Source organism: Molothrus aeneus, chromosome Z, assembly GCF_037042795.1.
Source record: "Molothrus aeneus isolate 106 chromosome Z, BPBGC_Maene_1.0, whole genome shotgun sequence".
In the NCBI taxonomy this organism is placed as follows: domain Eukaryota; kingdom Metazoa; phylum Chordata; class Aves; order Passeriformes; family Icteridae; genus Molothrus; species Molothrus aeneus.
In genome coordinates, this window is record NC_089680.1 from 50,751,554 (window position 1) to 50,771,005 (window position 19,452).

General features: G+C 37.1%; 1 protein-coding gene across 1 annotated transcript in view; it reads left to right on the forward strand.

Annotated features, from left to right (window-relative positions):
- Positions 1–14,004, forward strand: part of SLC44A1 (solute carrier family 44 member 1) — a 71,097-nt gene extending 57,093 nt beyond the window's left edge. Inside the window, exons 10-16 of the mRNA XM_066569056.1 lie at positions 1,739–1,904; positions 6,181–6,337; positions 6,824–6,907; positions 7,972–8,109; positions 9,788–10,024; positions 11,618–11,698; positions 13,901–14,004. Coding sequence (XP_066425153.1) covers positions 1,739–1,904; positions 6,181–6,337; positions 6,824–6,907; positions 7,972–8,109; positions 9,788–10,024; positions 11,618–11,698; positions 13,901–13,924 — 887 coding nt within the window. The 3' untranslated portion in view covers positions 13,925–14,004. The remainder of the gene's footprint in view (positions 1–1,738; positions 1,905–6,180; positions 6,338–6,823; positions 6,908–7,971; positions 8,110–9,787; positions 10,025–11,617; positions 11,699–13,900) is intronic.
- Positions 14,005–19,452: the final 5,448 nt, after the last annotated feature.

The window sequence follows — 19,452 nt, forward strand, 5'->3', positions numbered from 1 at the left end:
TAGGCTGGCTTTTTGATTTGATGCAAGTTGGCTTGCTGCAAACCATGAGACACTAATAATAAAACTGCTGTAGCAATTTTTCAAATAATTCCCTCTAATTTTCTAAGTTAAAGACAGCATAAACTTGGAGTGACTAAGTATTGTACTCACACAGATGAGTACACAGTAAGGGAAGGGCCATTGCACACAATACTGTCTCCCACAATGTAAATATTGTGATTTTAGTTTTCAGTTGTTTGTAACTTAGGTGTCCAGTATTATTCCAGAATCAATAGGGAGATTTTTCTGCTGCTTGTGCATTGTATTCTGAGAGCAGCCAATGTACTGCTAATTCCTGCCTGCTCTTCAGTACGTAGAAGGTGAAATCTTTGTTTGTATTCAGGGTCTGACAAGAGCTTCTAGAATTAATCAACCCCATAGGTCCAAATCTTAGTTACTTCAGCAAAAAAAACACCACAGCAGATGCTTTTTAAACAGTCTGTTATTTTGCAGTACATTGTAGGCAACAGAGACTGTCATTCATTATTAAATGTCTTAAAATTTTGAAACATGTTCTTTGCTACTGACCCAAAAGTAGCAGTGTTTCAAGTCACAAGGCTATTTCATAGTAATACAAGATAAATATTTTTCATATCATGAGTTCTTAACAAAGGTGTGAGGCAATAGAATTCATATGTTCCTGTTCTCATTACTGATGGAATTTTTAGTTTTCATTGCATGTTGTGCTATGTGCAGAAAATGGTCACCACTGAAAGTCTCAGCCCTGTGCTTCCTTTTCTGAGGCAGACCACTGCACAGGCACTTAATTTGTAGGAGAATGTAGTCTGATATTATAGTTAACTGACAGAACCCTTCAAACTGCCTTGATTTTGCAAAAACTATTTTATCTTTTTTGCTTATATGTACTCAGTATTATCACTATTATCAGTTAAATAAACTGTTTCTGCAAATAAGGCCAAATCCTTGTTCACCAAAATCAGAATTATTTCCATAGTTAACTTATTGACAAGAAAACATTCATTTTATATGTAAGTATAAAAACATAACTAAGAATGTGGGTAAGGTGCTGTCAGTGCTAAGTCATAACAATGCTTTTCAAGGTAAGCACTTTATACACACTTCCTTGCAGCGTTTTTCTGAATCTCATCAGCTGTTCATGTAGATGTTGTGTAAGGTGAAACATCTCACTGTGCATTAACACATTGAAATAAAGCTTATCTTAGCTCTGACATGCTGTCAGTCTCTGTACATTATATTGATATTTATATTAGACAAAGAGTTGATGCATTTTTGAATGTATGAAATGACTTATTTAGAATTTCCAAGGCTGCTCCATATGTCTGCTACTAGCTTTAAAGCTACAAGAGCTTACCATAGGGAAAACAAAAGTGATTGTTAATGTTGACATCTAGATGTAAGGAGCTGATACTGATTCCTGCTGTATGAAAAATATTGATAAGGCAGCAAACTCAAATAGAAATGACTGAAGTAGACTTCCATTATGTTTAACTGTGTGATTTTTTGCTATGAGATGGTGGTTAGTTGTGGAATTTTTTTAGTGTATTTTTTTCAAATACCATTATACTTATTGTAAATGTGGTAATTGTAAATTTAAAACTATGAGTAGAAACTAGAGAGGTTTCTGCTGAAACTGGTTATGAGCTGCTAATACCATATGCTTCCTTCATTATGAGTTTATGTAAGCATCATTTTGCTTTTTACCCTCATTCATTTCTAGGTAGTCCTGTCCCAAATGAGGAAGGATTTGTTGAATTTCGGATGGCAGGTCCTTTGAAATACATGTGGTGGTACCACGTAGTGGGACTCATCTGGATCAGTGAGTTTATCCTGGCCTGTCAACAGATGACAGTAGCAGGGGCTGTTGTAACATACTATTTTACAAGGTAAGGTTAACCTAGATAGCTCTATCATGAGTAGCCTACACATTGACTTAGCAGAAATAATGAGCAGCAGGGTTTCTGGGGAGAATATTTGTGTCCTTTGAGAAAGCGGGGGAACAGTTAAATTGCCTTGACCCTTTTTAAATAAAGTCCCGAACTATCTGTTTTGCCATTTATAGATGGTATTCTTGACATATAAGACTTGAAGTATTATTTGCCTTATAACCTGTGCACATTCTACAGGTATGGGTGGTTGTTTACAAAGTAGGATGAGTCTGGAAGGTCATCTGTTTTGCTAAATAATTAATGCTGGGTAAGATCTATAGTAGAGGTTAAAAAATAATGAAAGCAATTGATTATTATTTTAATTGCAAAACAGTGCCCTTAAAATTATTTACAGTGCTTCACAAATCTTCATTAATCTTTCCTTCACAGGATTACTTAAGATCTTATTAGATTAAAATCATTTATATATAGATTCTGATAAGATCATATAGAAATTACTGTAAAATTTTAAAGCTCCATATTTTATTGCTGTACTTGTGAGCTAAATTGTGTATCAGTTTTTTGAATAATGTATGCAGGTATTTTTCAAGTGCATGATTCAGATCACAAATGTTTAATTGCTCTGTCTTTTTCATTGAGGCTGTTATCTGAACTACATTTGACTCCTTTTCTGCCCTACTCTCTAAAATAATATCAAAAGCAAGGAATCAATTTATTGTGCTGTCAAAAGTTTTGTTATTTTATTAATGATTTAGTTCTCCACTATACCAATCAAATACATCTATGAGGTTATTACAAGATGTTACAGGGCTGTAATCTTGTGAATAATTAAACTAGATTGAGTACGGAATGAGGAAAATACAGAGGAAGGAAAATAACTCTGCACTGAAATAGATTGCTTAGCAATGTGTATGCTTCATCTGTAAGTTTATGTATTTCCTGTGACCTGAGGGTGAATGATTTTTATTTCATTCATACCCTATAATTCCATAACAGCAATTTTATTTTAAGTTAGTAAATACTCATTTCTCTCTGTTATCTTCTTTTTGCATTTTAAGGTACAACTGTAATTTGAAAAGTGACTTGTAAAAACAGAAAAGGCATTAATTTGCACTTACCCATTATTTTGCATATGAACAGCTTTCCAAATCAAATGAGATGAGGTTATCCATGGAGAAATGTTTTATATGTGTTCACTGCTCATTCACTTTACCCGGATGGATTCCTTTCAACTCAGGCAATAACAGGCCTCAAAGTGTTTTGCATTACAGACTTTGCCCTGAAAATGAGGAAGTGTTTGGTTTGCCTGGGCATAAGACTCAAGCAATTCATGTGATTGTGCCTAACAGGGAGTAAAATTTGTCTTCCCCTAAAAGCTGATTGGAATAAAATACAGGGTAAACCTACTTTAATCATTAACATCTGAGGATTACATTATGCAGATATTAGTTTTGTGGAATGAAGAATCTACTTTTGTTTTCTTTTCTGAGTGAAATTCTGATCTCTTCCAAGCTGGGGAGATCCTTTATTTTTTGAATGTTATCACATGTTTCTTAATCTGCTTATTATCATGCTTTTATTTCAAATAAAGAAAAAGAGACGGTCTTTAAATGTTTAATTAGTGCTATCCTTTGAGAGAGATGTATAAATGAGTTTCTTGGTAGAAAAGAATAATGGCTTGAAACTGTGAACGTGAGTATTTTTCTGATAAATTAAAAATATTATAACTACAGTGCATAAAATAACTTGTTTTAAGGCTCAACCCTTGGTACCTTGAGGATATAACAGCTAAATCAGAAATTAAAATAAATCTGAGCAAAGAATTTACCTGATCAATTAGTAATATCCACTCCAAAGTCTATACAAAGATCTCCAAAAGAACAAGAGAGGAGAAGGCAAGTTTATCAGTAGTCTGACTAAAGAAGTACTAGCACAGTTTCCTACTGTTTTGGAAGGTTTTGAATTGCACACCATCTGATGCAACTTTAAGGGAATTCCCAGTTCTTAATAGTGGTAATGCAGCCAACTGCTAGTAAGACTGCCTGAAAACAATGAGTGTTTCCAGTTGCTTGGAGAATCACTGGCCAAGGTATTGGCAAAATCTGGTTAATATAGAAGTTAAAGTGTGACAGAGTTCATTGACAAGATTCACTCTACTACTTAGTAGATGATTAAAGCACACTTTAAAAGGGAAAAGTAGGACTAAAATCAGTTAATCTAAGACTAAACCTGAAATTATATGGAAGCTGGGGATGATAAAAGCTAAGGATGAGAAAGGATAAGGATAAAAAGAAATGAGGGAGACCCTCTTATTGAATCACAAAGTTAAGAGTAGGCCATCTTGCCACTCTTAGCCCCAGACTTCACCAACAGTTTAGGCCTAAACAGTTAAACAGCACCTAAACTTAGTATCACTTAATCAGTAGTGTAATTTAATGAATTTAGTGAAAGAGTGTATAGAATTTACTATGAGCACAACAGTGACTCAGTTACTTAGACCTGATTTACTTACCCGTGTAACATTCACAGTACATTTGCTGTAGCACATTCACACTCACATGTGTAGGTACAAGGTATAGACCCGTAAAAATTCCTCTCAAGTTCAGTGAAGCACTCAGGTCAGATGCCTCTACACCTTCTCAAAAGGTGAAGGGTTGAGGCTTGAGAAGTGGGATGTCAGCCCAGGCTCTTGTCAGCAACATTTGATATTGGTCCTCTGAATATCACAAATTTAAGTGTTCAGTGGCTCAGAGAGGTCCCACTCAGAAGGAGGTGCTGGTCATAGCCCACTGTGGTCCAGGAGTTGACGGGGTTGCAAGAGAATTGGCTTTAGTCATAGTAATTTTCCATCCTGTCCACAATTCAGGTCTGTAACTTTCTTTGAAAGGTCAGTAACAGAAATGGTTGTTCTACCTAGGTTGATATTTGGGCACAAAAAATAAGTTTACAAGGCTGTTCATTTAAAAACAGGAGCTTGATAGACAGGACAAGTTCCTGGGAGCAGACTGTGTTTCTGATAAGTTTGTGGAGCTGAGCCCAGGTGCTGTTTGTCAAGACAGGGGCCTAACAAGCATTTCTGAGATTGTAATGCAGCCCAAGATGGGAAGGGAAAAAGGGGATTCATCACCACACTACTCATATGTGTTACAAATCAATTTAAACAGAGAACAACAAAGAAAACTAAGTCTTTGTGAATAAAATGGATTGAACACAGAAAGGTTCAAAATATACTCCAAAACTTGATTAAAACCAAAGGAGGTTAGATGTTGGTGCCAAAAAAACCAAAAAAAGTTTATATATTTTATTTAATAGTAAAAGAGACAAAGGGAAAGAAAGAGAAAAGAAAGGAATATGTAGAAAAAGAGCAGGGAGGGGAACAGGGAGAGGGACAGGGGTTAGGTAAAACAATACCATCCTTCCAAGGGTCTCCCGCACCCCAAAAAGTACAGAATCCAATGGATTCATATATATTTGGGCCAGGTAGGAATGCTTAGAGGGCAAGTTTGACACTGTCCCTTGCAACACTGTGGATCTCTTACATCATGTTGCAGTGCTCCAGTGCAACATCTGGGGGCCCCTTGTCCCCACAACTTTTGATGGGCCATGACAATCCGTCTGCTGTCGTTCGCGTGGATGTCCTGTAGATGTGGCTTTCCCAGGTGAAGAGGTGACTGCACCTGGGCAGGTCTGCCCTACAGAGTATTGGCATTCACTGCCTCTTACCAGTGGCTTTTTCACCACACACCCAAAACCTGTCCTTCCCACCCCCACCCTTTAGTGTGAGGGCCTGTGCAAGTCTGGCAGCTGATAGCCCTGGGGCTGTGGTCTCCACCCCAAAGGTGTGAGGCTTAACTGTCCTGTGAGTGTTTTTCTTTTTTTTTCCCAGCCCAGAATTGAGTCACTTTCTCTCATCTCCATCAACTTGCAGTCCAGAGCTTCTGTCAGGAGACTCATTCAGCGTGTGATGGTCTTCCATGCAGCTTTTGTTATAAAATTTTGCTATAATAGGCAGAAGTTCTTCATAAAAATGCTTAAGCCATAAACAATAACATTGCAGTCCCCAACAGTATGACATACCAATTCCTAATCCTTGTCCTGCATTAGAGACAAATTTGTAAAGTTACACAGATTGTCAGGGTGGAGTGAGCAATATATCCTGAAAGCTAGTATGAGGATAATATATTCCTTTTGTACATTATTTTATTGAGAATTTGTAGCACTTCTTAAATACTGGTCATTCTACTTTTTTTTTTTTTTTTTCTCTTTTCAACAGGGAGAAAAGAAATCTACCATTTACTCCTATTCTGGCATCTGTTAATCGCCTTGTTTGTTACCACCTAGGAACAGTAGCAAAGGGGTCTTTCATTATCACACTAGTGAAGATACCACGAATGATTCTTATGTATATTCATACACAACTCAAAGGAAAGGTAAGAGAAATAGGTTCCATTTTCTTATAAAAACTCAAGGCCTGATATGTTTACCTGTTTATTTAGTCAGTGTGGGAGGGTGGAAGTCTTGTTTTGGAAGAGATCAGGGTAACAAGAAATTCTTCACTGTGAGGAAATGGAATAGGAAGACAGCGTAGGTCAGCCCTGTGGGAAAGGGTACAATAACCTAGAACAGGTTACCCAGAGAAGTTGTGGATATCCCATCCCTGGAAGTGTTCTGGATAATGCTGGATGAGGTTTTGAGCAGCTTGGTCTAGTGGAAGGTGTCCTTGCCTGTGGTGTTGGGAGTATCTTCCAACCCAAGCCATCCTATTGTTCTCTGAATATTTAGACTTTACAGGACCATGGGACTGATACTGATTGCTTAAGTTAGCAGGCTGAATATGAGTTACTGAAGCACAAGGGAATATTAGTTTCCATAAAAAACTCTTTATCTATGTTTTCCCACATTCTGTGCTTTTCTAGGAAAATGCTTGTGCTCGCTGTATGCTTAAAGCCTGCATTTGCTGCCTTTGGTGTCTAGAAAAGTGCCTGACATATTTAAATCAGGTAAGATTTTCCATATTTACATTTTATGTAAGGGCCGATATTAGTATATATATTCCCAGAGTGCAATCTGATGCCAACACGTAGTGTATTGTACTTTGGAACTGAATTTGAATGACAGAACTTCAGTCTTGTCTCCATTACTGAAATTACACTGCAAATCACTGATGTTTGGAATATATTCCACTGATCTTTGGAATATAAATAAGAACTAAAAAATAGCCCATATTAATCTTTGTGAACATGGTTTCTCAACTTTATAACAATTTGTTTAGTGGTTTAGTGGAGGCATTCCCCCTTAGGTCTACTCAGTCAAACTACATCTGAGTTTCAAAATATTTTTGCTATGAAAAGAGAATTAAGCTTTTCTATGCATAATATTTAAGATTCTCACAGTGTAAAAATGGTACAAAACATCAAATTGTCATCATCATCTACAAAGGACAAAAAGAGTAGCAAATTGTAACACACTGGCTGGTCCTTGTAAAAGACCCATTGTAAAAGTGGGTTTATGGGCCATAAATATCTTGTGCCTAATATCTCTTTCACTGTTGTTAATTTTTTTAACTGGTGGAAATGTAGAGAATAAAATTGTAAGAAAGCATTTTAAACATCCCAATGTAATCCTTGAAAACTGTCCCTCGCTAACCTTGAATGCAGTCTAGTTAAGTGTTTAGAAATAATCTTGGTTGACTTGTATGACACTCAGACTCTTTTATATTTCCAGATTGTTTTTTTTGGAACTATTTAATTTCTGTAGCTATGCTACTGTTCACCTCCTCCTGCAGAGGAATTGCAAATTCTGTTTAATGAGTTTTTTCGAACAAACTTGTTAATGCATAAATTATGAGCAAGAGAGGAGAAGAATAGTAATTCCTTACCTCATATAATCTTCTGTCAGCTGGTTCATATTGCTTGATTCAACAACTCTCAAGGGAATTTTTGTTCATTAAAATCATGTGATGAATGTGTCTTACTCAAAGCTGTATCTTCCCCCTCACCTTCCCCATTCTCCATCTGAAATGCCTGATCATTCTATGCATAAATCTTCAATCTCCTTTTTTCAGAATGCATATACAGCCACAGCTATCAACAGCACCAATTTCTGCACCTCAGCAAAGGATGCCTTTGTTATCCTAGTGGAAAATGCTTTGCGAGTGGCTGCCATAAATACAGTTGGGGATTTTATGCTGTTTCTAGGAAAGGTATGTCTGCTGCATACAGCTGTTACAGATCTATGTAAGAGCAATCTCTCTTTAGCAATGGCTTGAACCCTAATTCAAAATACTTTAAAAACCTGTTTCTTGGTGTGCATTTTATCACATCTAGCTGCATCATGTTAGGAGGGTACCATCCACTATAGGGAGCATAAACAGATGATTCACTTAAATTTAGTAAAAGTGACTAGAGAGGAATAGCTGAAGTTTATGACACTTTTTGCATTTTTTAGGGAATCAAGAGAAAAGTTATTAGAAAGTCTAAGGTTTTGATTTTGTAGTTAAGACAAAGAATTTTTAGGAAAGGAAGTTGTTCTTTTAAATTCTGTGTAGTATGGAGTCTCTAGGTTTATGTTGAAAATTTGTCACAGTAGTGATCACCTTTTATGACAAAATTAGACTGGAAGAGTACAGAAGCCTGCAATGAGGAACTGCCAGTTTAAGCAACTAAGTTAGTTCTACTCTGAGAATTAAAAGGAGACCAGAATAATTTCTGTGATCAGTCAGCCTTTTGGATTTCCAGCTAAGGGAGATATACTTTAATCCAGTGAATTATTTCTATCCTTTGAAGTGCCATAATTTACTGAAACAATTAATACCAGATTACTTATCTGGACACTAGTTGGACGGATCTGTATTCTTTATTGCATTCCTCTACTTCTGTTAAATCAGAAGTTCAGCAGGCTGGACCTTGTATCCAGTAATTAAATGAGTAAGCTGTGAGAAGAAATAAATGCATAGGGGAGATCCAGGTGCTTTGGAGAACCTGAAATTACATCACAAATTTTTACTGAGGAATCTGAAAAGTGTTAGGAAACACCCCCTGAAAAGACATCTCAGATTATTAGAAAAATGTTCAGGTGACAGACATGTTCAAATGAACAGTGCACATAAAAATCAGTATCAGCTTAAATAATACTACACTATCAGCATCTCCTCTAGAAGTTCAATGTGATGTTTTTGTAAAAGCTGACCTATTTTATGATTATGTTTAGTTGCTATTCATAAAAATACACTCAGAAATATTCAAAAAGTTAATTGGCACCACCAATTTAGTCTTTTTGGTTTTGTCAAAACCAGACTGATACCCAGTGGAATATCTGTTACGGGCTCACACATAGTGTAGTTCTGTAGAGACTGTTACATGAAGTGCCTCATGTGAACTCTGATCTACTTTCTCCTGTATGGAGAAGAAATAGATATTAAACAAGCTTGGAAATTGTTTCCACTAGCAAAATGAAAATTATACCATTCTCCTAATACCTAACTTCTGCCTCTATCCCAAGTAAAAAAACCAACTGCATGTTAGTTGATGCATGGCATCTGGTTGTGGGGTTTATATAATTGACAGGACAAAGTTCTTTTTTACAGAAGTATTGTATAACACTAGAATGATGAGAGCAGAATATAAACGTAATTTTCTCCGAAAAATACTCTTTGTGATGAAGAATGTGTAACAATTGACTTGAACCTGCTGAAAAATGAATTAAATGTCTTTTACCCTCAGGGAAATGGGGAATCCAGGAGGTAAAGCTCTTGTTACCATCTGTTACCTCTAGTTCTAACCCTGGCAGACCAAGAAGCATACTGCCTTGGCACAAACAAACCAAACAAAAAATTTCAAAGGGCTTCTGCCATTAGAGTTGTCTACCATTTTCTTCTTCAGGTCCTGATTGTCTGCAGCACAGGTTTGGCTGGCATTATGTTGCTGAATTACCAACGAGATTACACCATCTGGGTGCTGCCACTCATCATTGTCTGCCTATTTGCATTCCTGGTTGCTCACTGCTTCCTTTCCATTTATGAAATGGTTGTTGATGTCCTTTTCTTATGTTTTGCCATCGATACAAAATACAATGATGGGAGCCCTGGCAGGGAATTCTACATGGATAAAGTTCTCATGGTAAGTTTTCCCTTACTCTCAAAGTTTAAGGATCTGGTTCCATAAAATAGGTATTTTGACAATGGAATGAATGCACTAGCTGAGTTCAATATGCGGGTTTTTGGTTGTTTTTTTTACCTTGCCATCTTGTTCGTGGCTTGATCAAGAATCAGTGTCATCTGATAAGCATCAAGTAAGTAATGATGCTTCCTTCCCATGGTATTGGCTTCTATTTGCTAGCCATTGGATGAGGAGTGATCTTACAGATTCATACTTTTGGATCATGTCTTGTAAATTACACAGTGCAGAATAGAAGGAAATAAAACAAAGGAAGAAAGCTTGTTGTTTTTTTTTTTTTACTTTCCCAAGAAGGACTTCTCTTTGGATATGAGAGAGGAAAAATATCAGAGTATTCTACCTCATGCATAGATAGTGATCACAGTGGAGTTTTGATATAGGCATCGACCAGAATTGGCTCTGTCACACACAGAAATACCAGGCTTTATGGCCTATCCTGGAGCCTACGTGCTTTGTCAAGGCCTTTTGCAAGGCCGATTCATTTTGTCCATTTTTGTCCATGTTATTCTCTGTTCACTATAACTAGAAACCAAGATAAAAAAATCTGCTTGTCAAGACTCTCACTTTTTTTGTTGCATAGGAAATTTCTTGTCAGTGTTTTTCAGTGGCAGGTGTAGAATATGTCTCTGTAAAATGTACCCTTGTGTAGGCTAGAGGAGGATTCTCATGACTTCTTACCTTTTTTTTTTTTTGGTGGGAAAATCATGCCAAGAATTTAGTGCTAAATTTTTTGTAAACCTCTATGGAATCTAGAGTATATAATAAATAAATCAGCTGCTGATTTATTTATTATATAAATAAATATATTTTATTTGCTTTTTAACAGAGTAAGAGTAAAATGCAGCAAGTTCCCTCAGAAGAAAGCATTGATAGATTGTAAAAGCATTGTGGGTTTCTTTAGTCAACAGTCAATATCACAAAACCCCAGCAGCTAGTTTACTGACATTTTCTGCAGAATTCTTGCCTTTAAGAGAAAAATATTACTTAACATTTTATAGCACATTTTCTAATCTGCATGAAAAGGAGATTGTGATTTTGTGAAAAATGTAAGAGGTTGAATTGAGGACAGTTAGGGAAATCAGCCAAATCTTGCAAGTAATTATCTCTAAGTCCTTTTGTTTAATGTAGTTCTAACATTAGGCACAGGATACAAGGCAATAAATGAGATTCTGGTTTGTTTGGGGTATTTGTTGTGGATTTTTTTTTTTTTTTTTTGTTTGGTTTTGACTTTTTTTTTTTTTGAAAATCAGCCTTTTACCTTCTTTCCCCATAAAGGAGAGCATTGCATGGTAAATATGAAAGATGTAAGAGCACACAAGGCAGACATCTGTCTGGCTTCCAGAATTAAATAAGGGAGACCTTTGTGGTTATTTGGAAGGCTTTTTTGGTACCTTGTGGTCCGGTGTAAGCAAGAGAAGTGGGAGATGCAAATTAGCTAGATATTTTGAGTAGTTACATCTTGAAGTTTCTGTCTTGAGATTTAATGTTTGTAGTCTGCTCTGTGAAAGCACTTGTCATTTCATTATTGTTTTTCAGGAGTTTGTGGAGAATAGTAAGAAATCTATGAAAGAAGCTGGCCGGGGAGGTGGAGCTGAGGGCAGAGAGCTAAAACCAATGGTAGGTGCAGATGAGGAGGTGGCGATCCTCCAAGAGTTTCACTTTTACTTCTTCTCCCTCTTTGTCTTTACTGACTGCACTTCTTCAGGAGAAGTTTTTGTTCTCTGTATCACTCAAGATGTTCTGCTTTTTCTGTTTGTGAGCTTGCCTATCACCTGGATGGCAGAGTTTTTGTCACAGCTGAGACCATCTCCTGTAAAAGTAAGATGAAAGGAACTGTCTCATATGAAACAAATGCAGTGTCATTTCATTAGGATTAGTGGTGCATGCCATGTGGTATATGCAGACAGCCCCAGATGCTGAACAGTCTAAAAATAAGATGGTTCTGAGATTCTATGGGCTCTTCTCAGCCCTGAGATGAACAATTTTTGCTCATCTTACTTTCACTGCAAAAGCCTGAAATGAAGAACACTTACTGCGTGCATCCATTGTTGCAAAGTAAGACCAGGTATTCAAAGCCCTCACCAAATTATCTTACGCAGTGCTAAGGAATTGGATACAGTGATTCCTTTCAACCTGCTCAAATGACATTTCTCCCAGTTGTTTGTTTTATTGCCAACTACTTATGTTGCTTGTCTCTTGTGTGCTCTTTCCATCTCACACTGTCAGATGCACAGACAGTGAACAATGCATCATTTATGCTTCTGCAGCCTGTTTTACTTATGGTGTGCCTGTTAGGAAGGCATTGCATGTCTGAGTAGCCTGGAATAAGAACACTATACATGGTACAGATAACAGATAGGAGGATAAGTTTGGAAGGTGGAGAACAGAGGGCGTATAACAGAGAGCCAGGCTGGGCAAGGTATGATTTGTCATCGTACATTATGACTTTGTGAAACAAAATATTTTTCCATTATCACTTTCTCAGAGTGTTTGGGGTCTTTTTCATTTCCGTTCCATGGGGATCATTTTTTAACCAAATGGAATCTAAATAAGTGTATGCTAACAGAAGAATTTCTTTTTCCAACAATGTATGTGAAGCCATGTTGCATGAGCATTTTTTGACTAAGCTGGAATGAGTTCCTGCTATAGACTGGATAGATGTGTAGCTTTGCGTGTTTTGCTATTTCATTATGGCATACCAGTTTCTAGATTTGCTTATGCCTAAATGCTGCTCTGTTTATACATATAAAAAACTAATTCTATGCTCATTTACTGTTTTCTTCTGGGAGTAATTCTAGCTGGTCAAGCAGACACTAATGTTGGGATTTTCAGAGTGAGCTAATTGCTGTAAATGCAAATGTGCCATGAAAATTATTGAGATTTGGGTGTGTAAACTCTCTAGTAATATGCACAAAAAATTCAGTTCAAAATTTTATGTTAAACTCTGTTTCAGAGAATTGGTTTACCTTAAGTGATTTTCCACTTACACTGTTGTCAGAGCTGACACCCACTGCTACTTACAGTTTTGTACTTGACTGCCTGAAACTTGGAGGTTAAAAAACTTTATTCAGCCACACCCCTTGTAGAATTGCAAACCAAGTACTTGCAAACCAAGGATGGTTTTATTCTTAGAGGAAATTTTTAATGGACTCTTAGCCTGGTACTGGCTGAAAGTCCTCTTAGGATAGCTGGAGAAGATGCTGAGCACTTGAGGCTCAGAGTGGAAGTCTCCTGCTGAATTACTCCCAATTCTGCTGCTCATGTGAATGTCTTGTTTGGAACTGTTTGGGCTTTGTGGTTTTCCATTTTTGGGCATTCAGCTCCAGTTGATTTGATTATGAAATACTAGGATCTCGCTTCCTGATCACAATGGGACACAGCAGTTAAATTTCTGAGACCTTTCCCCAAAGTAGAGGGCCTCAGTTATAGCTAGAGTAGGATCATTCATAAGTCTATTCTGTAACAGTACTGCCCATAGTCCCAAAATTGCATGTCTGAAAAATAGATCAACACTACTTTTTTCTTTTTTTTTACAGAGTCTTTACTGCTTTGCTTCAGTTTCCTTGAAATGCAGATATTTCTTAGATATGACAATTATTTCTTCAAGTGAAATGCCCTAAGTGCAGTTGTATTTAAAATAGATATTAGTAGCAGAGATGAGAAAACTCTTTAGGAAGTTCTGTTCTTGTATCAGGGCACAACAAAAAACCCCACCTTTTCACGCTTTTTTCTTTATGGCTTCCAGTGACCCCTTTGACTTAATTTCTCCTTGTCCTTTGGCATCTGTCTAAGACTGTACTGTATGACTTTGTTTTCTAGGCCTCTGGAGCAAGTTCATCTTGAAACTAGCCAGCCATATTGGAACCCATTGACATTCCAAAACAGTATATATATACATATATACATACATACATATATATATATATATATATATATATATATATATATATATATATAAAAATAAACAGCCAAAATCAGAGAAAAGGAACAGGGATTTAAAACTTTTTTTAACAATTATTTTTGTGAAACATGTACTCTTTTCATACGGGTGGCTTTTACAAGCAGCTTTATCATTGTTCCATTTCTTAAGTTATTTGTTGTGGTCATGGAAATGTTGATTCTTATCTGCTTGATATTTTAAAATCTGGAGGAAGTATCGTTGTAAAGATAATCTGAAATCATGACTGGGTTTAGAGACAGATTTCCCATGACACTGCTAATCTGCTGAGAGTTTTACTTGTTTAATTTCTTTAAAATTTTCATTAAATTCAGGACAGTGACATGTACAGAAAACCTTAAAATCAAGAAAAATTTCGAATTTATTTTTTCAAGAGGTTGTTTCAGCAAAAATTTGTTCAGTTGAAATGTGTTTGTAAGCAGTTATTTTACTTTATAGCCCTGGCAGGGCACAGTTCTGTTTACCAGTATCAGATATCAGAATAACCAACTCCTCAGGTATTCAGGTGTGTGGGAGCCCTTGCATCTCCTATTGAACAGAACCTACAAAATGGGGACAGATAATTTTTATATGCAATTAACTTCCTGCTTACCCTACTTTTATCCCTCATACCCATTGCCCTCTATCCTCCCCCTGAGTTCAGTATCCTCCTTCACACTTCAGCAGTGTTCCTTTGAAGGGTATGGATTCTCCATACAGGCAAGTGAAATAACAGATTGTTAAAGCTCAGTCTTAGCCATACTCATGATTAATTCATGACTAGATACAAAGATGCTGAGGTTGGGAAGAGAAATGAATTATACTGCTGTACATAAAAAAGTACTGTATGCTTCATTTCATCTAATGAGAGAGTCTGGGAGGTAGAAAGGATCATTCCTTGCCTGTTGCTTGATCCATATTTGTACATACTGTAGTGGGTGGCTAAAGCCAGAAAGGGCAGAGAAACATTCCTTTGGAAGTGTAGCTCCCAGGATAGTTATCTGAAATTATTAAATAATGACAAGAGAACATGCTTTTTTATTATTATTATTATATACATAAATATCTCTTTAGTCTGGAAGTTCACCAGATATGAATGCTAATATTCAATTATTCAGCATAGTGAATTGGTAAATGCGTAATAGTATTTGCTAAGAATTTATGATCTGTCTATGCTATATATTCCTTTTGTTAACATTTTTTAAGAAAACTATTTTTGTTAATGTAAAATTAATATTTCAGAGCAGAATTTTTAAACTTATTGCACTAAATACAAGCTGTCTTCAAATAATGATGCCTCAATGGTTCGATCACTCCATTCCAGAAAATCTTTTGAAAGAGTAAGAGCCTTTCTACAGAAGCTTTATGATAAAGTGGAGAGGTATGCCTAGGTAAAGACATGCACAACTCGTGTAATCAAGGTTTAGTAAGTAAGCAGTTAACTGTGCTTCCTTTCAGACTATACCAGACTTCTAAATTGCTGCTGAAGGTTTAAATAATTATGTAGTGTCATTTAGCTAACTAGTGCTCTTATCTTTTTGGCAATAGTAAAACGTTTCACTTTTGCTTCCAGAAGTTGTTTGATAACTTGAATTTGTTACTTTTTTTTCCTGTAAGCCAGTTAAAACAATTTACACTTTTCATATCACAGAACCCAAACTATTTGAATGGTACAAAAATAAAGATACATTCAGAAAGGATAGCTGTTGGGGAGGCAAAGAGACTTATCCAGTCCTGGAAGCACTTACTCATTTAAGTGAACCATATCTATAACTACTAGCATCAGGAGGGCTCTCTAAGTATAGAAATAGTAACATACACATCTGTGTAAGTGCTGACTGGACTAGAGCTTCAGCCTAGGGATCCAAACTGGAGCACAGGTGAGGCCTCTCTGTGCAAATTAGAGGTCAGATTTGCCCAGAAGAAGCACTGGAGCAGCCTTACTTTTGTGGAGAGGAGACATTCCTGCAGTACCAGTGTCTAAGATAGCAGTGGTACTCAACACCAGTATTTGTGTAGATCAGAGGGATTTAGCAACACAAATTTAAAAACTAGCTTAGATGAATTCTAGAAACTGGTTTTCAAGACTAAAAGACTTATCAAGTACCCAGTTGCTTCCAGAGAATCTAGTTTTCATCTTGTTTGGAGGTTATTGGAAGTACTTAATCAAAGAAGCCCTGTATTCTGCTCATTTTGATAAGAAAATTCTGCCATGACTGGTTCCACAAGTTTGTGTTCTCCAGTCACTGGATGTCCTGAGTGGGAACTGTACTCTGTAATTGCAACTAGGACTGCAATTGGTAACAAATTTTGTATTTTTGTATGACTTGACTGTGCACCATTTTTATAGCAGTTTATCCTGTCTTAAAAATAAATTTGTTTATTTACATGGTGTTTAAAAGATACAGGCAACACTTTTCTATCGGTAGTTGTAATGTTTAAGTGAGAAACCTATATCATTACAAAGTTCTTAATAAAAACGTGTGCACCATTCTTGAGTGTATATCCAGCATGCAGAGCTTTTCAGTCTTGACAAAAAGGCATTCCATCCACACACATGCTTTCCAGTGGCCCCTTAAAGCTTTTGAATGCCCATTGAAGTTCATTTGCAACCAAACTACAAGCTGCCCTCTTCCAGCTCTGTCTTGTGCACAGAGATAAGCAGAAGACAGAATTCTGAAAAGATAACATTTCATGACAAATTTAGGCTGCTTTCCTTTCCTAGTGGGGATAGTGGAGTGGGAGGACATTTTGGCATGTAAATCCCATACATAAATTTTGGCAGTAGGGGTGCTGGGGTCTGCCAGCTGTGAGGGATTAAATACTTCTTTTGACTGTGGGTTATTAAAGCCAGTGTATGGTCTGCTTTGTGGGAAGCAGTCTAGACTGAGTAGAGAGTGATGCTGCACTGAGAATAACAATGCAGGAGGAGCAGATGAGACAGCTAAAACAGAGAAATCATCTCCTCAAAAAGTCCATTGAATTGAGTATTGCTAAAAGACGAGATTTAGGCTGGACAATTTGGGTTTAGAAACAATCATTGGGATTACTGCTTCCCAGCATTTGGTTTCTCCATCATAGCCTCTGACCAGCTAAGTTTCAAACAGAAAAAACATACCAATCCTTAAATTGTTAATTTTTTTCCCACATTATTTTTTCTGTTTGGAAGTTGAACAGTACATATCATCTTTACTGCTTCTTCCAGCCTTAGAGAATGTTTTTCATTGTTGTTCTTTTGGGTCTTATTTCTATATTGCTCTCTGAGTAAAAGAGTGGCAAGTGGCAGAGTGTCAGCTCCCCTTTGTCCCTTGATCTTACGACATTCCCTTTTACCTTCCCGAAGCAATGATTCAGGATATTACCTGTAGTGAATGAGAGGGAGAGTATGTGCTAAGCTAAAGTTCTGAGGTAGAATTCTTTTCTTTTTTCATCTGGTATTACTCCATCACTGTGGTTAGAAGTGCAACCAATCACTTCTAGAGTTTCAGTGCTGCTCCAGAGCTAGATTTAACACATAGAATGGCCAGCTTAGTTTTACATCTTCAGCTTTCCATGAGCTCCCAATGCCAGAACCAGGATGGGCTTCTAAATGTGGCCTTACATTGGCATAGTAAGTGAAGGACTTTTTGCATTTGGAAAGTGTTTTCTATAAGGGAGACCTAACAGTGGAAAATGCAGTTAAATGTTGTGGCGGGTTCACCATGGCTGTCACATACACTGCTACTCTGTTGCTTGCTCAGGATGGGAGAGAGCAGTGAAAGGACAAAATTACTGATCTAAGTGCAGTTATAAGCAAATAAGGAAAAAAACAAAACAAAACAAAAACAAAGGAAATCATTTACCAGCAGACCAATGCCCAGCCAATCTCCACGCAGCAACTGCTTGTGAACTACACCCACCCCAGTCTGATGGCTGAGTGTTACATTACATGGTGTGGAATATTTCTTCAGTCTGTTCAGGTCAGCTGTCCTGGCTGTGTGCCCTCTCATCCTTTTGCCTAACCCCAAACGACTGCGAGGGTCATAGAGTGGAAAATAGAGCAGGCCTTGACCCTGTGTAAGCAGTGCTCAGTAGCAGGTAAAGTTTTGTGTTAGCAGCACTGTTGCAGATCTAAAACACAGCATCTTGCAGGTTGCTGACCGTCCAGTCTAACCCAGTACACAGGCCCACCTACCCAGTAATTAATCCAAGACTTGCTCCCTGCATTTCTGTACAGCATCTTCTCAGGGTGGTTACTTCTTTCTGAAAGGGCTTTTTTTGCAGCAGGCAATTAGCCTGCTCCACAGTGCTCCCTTTCATGGAGGGAGCAGGGGATGTTAGCTCTTACTCTTTCAGCACATAATGGGGATATAAAGCAAAAATGAGCCCTTTCTGTATCAGTGTTCTGGCAATTGAGCAGCCAGTGTTGGAAACAATATACTTAATGTGCCCTCAGGGCATGCACTTTAGTGGTTTGCTCTGAGTGGTTATGATGTATTCTATGAATGTATGTTATGGAGTCAGAATAAAATGCATGTAGCAGACATATAGCAGACTCATCACCATCTAGTGAGCATTTAGTTCAGAGTGCATATTACATGCTATATTGAATATGGCACAGTCGTTTTAAGAAACAGTTTTAAGATTTATTAAGTAGATACCTTACAGCATTCCTGTTTTTTAAATCATGGCTTGGCCTGTGCAGATACCGTTTACTAAATCTAACTATCACTAGCCCATTGTTTCTTGAACAGCCTGTGTCACATTATCAACACAGAAATTCTATTTAAAAAAAAAACCAAAAAGACAACAAAACAACCCTTGTGTTTCCCAACACAAAACCCAACAGGCTTATTTGAAGCATTTCTTGCCCTCAGCTTCTTTGTTGGGATGATGAAAGTTTACTTGAAATATTTCATTTTCAAATGCTCTTCCAACTATTTAGTCTCTGCTGTTATTTCCACCATGTAACAAGATTATGGAGGCTAGTAAATCTGTACTTCTTGGTGTTCTGTAGCAAATACTGTTTTCAAGGTATTTTTTTCTTTTATATTTAAAGAGATGAGAGAAAAGATGAAACTCATCTCCTGTGATGTGGGTTATGTAAAAAAGGCAAAATTTCTGGTCTGGGATGGAGCTGTGATGAGTCTTGCAATCTGATACAATCAAGCTGAAGCTCCTCAGAGACCAGGATTATGAAAACATTTCTAAGGAGAACTGGTAGCATGAATTGATCTGATAATACCCATTTGGGGGTTAAACTATCTGGCATTCATTGGAGAGACATCTGTTAAAATGAAACTAGCAGAAAACCAGCAAATGCCCATCAGATTCTACTCCCCTGTCTTACTGAGGTCAAGTCATCATATTTGAATATGATGACCAGAATTGGTGTTATAAGCATTTGGTACTTCTCTACAGAAACTCCCCTTAGAACCAAAGTTCCAAGAATTCA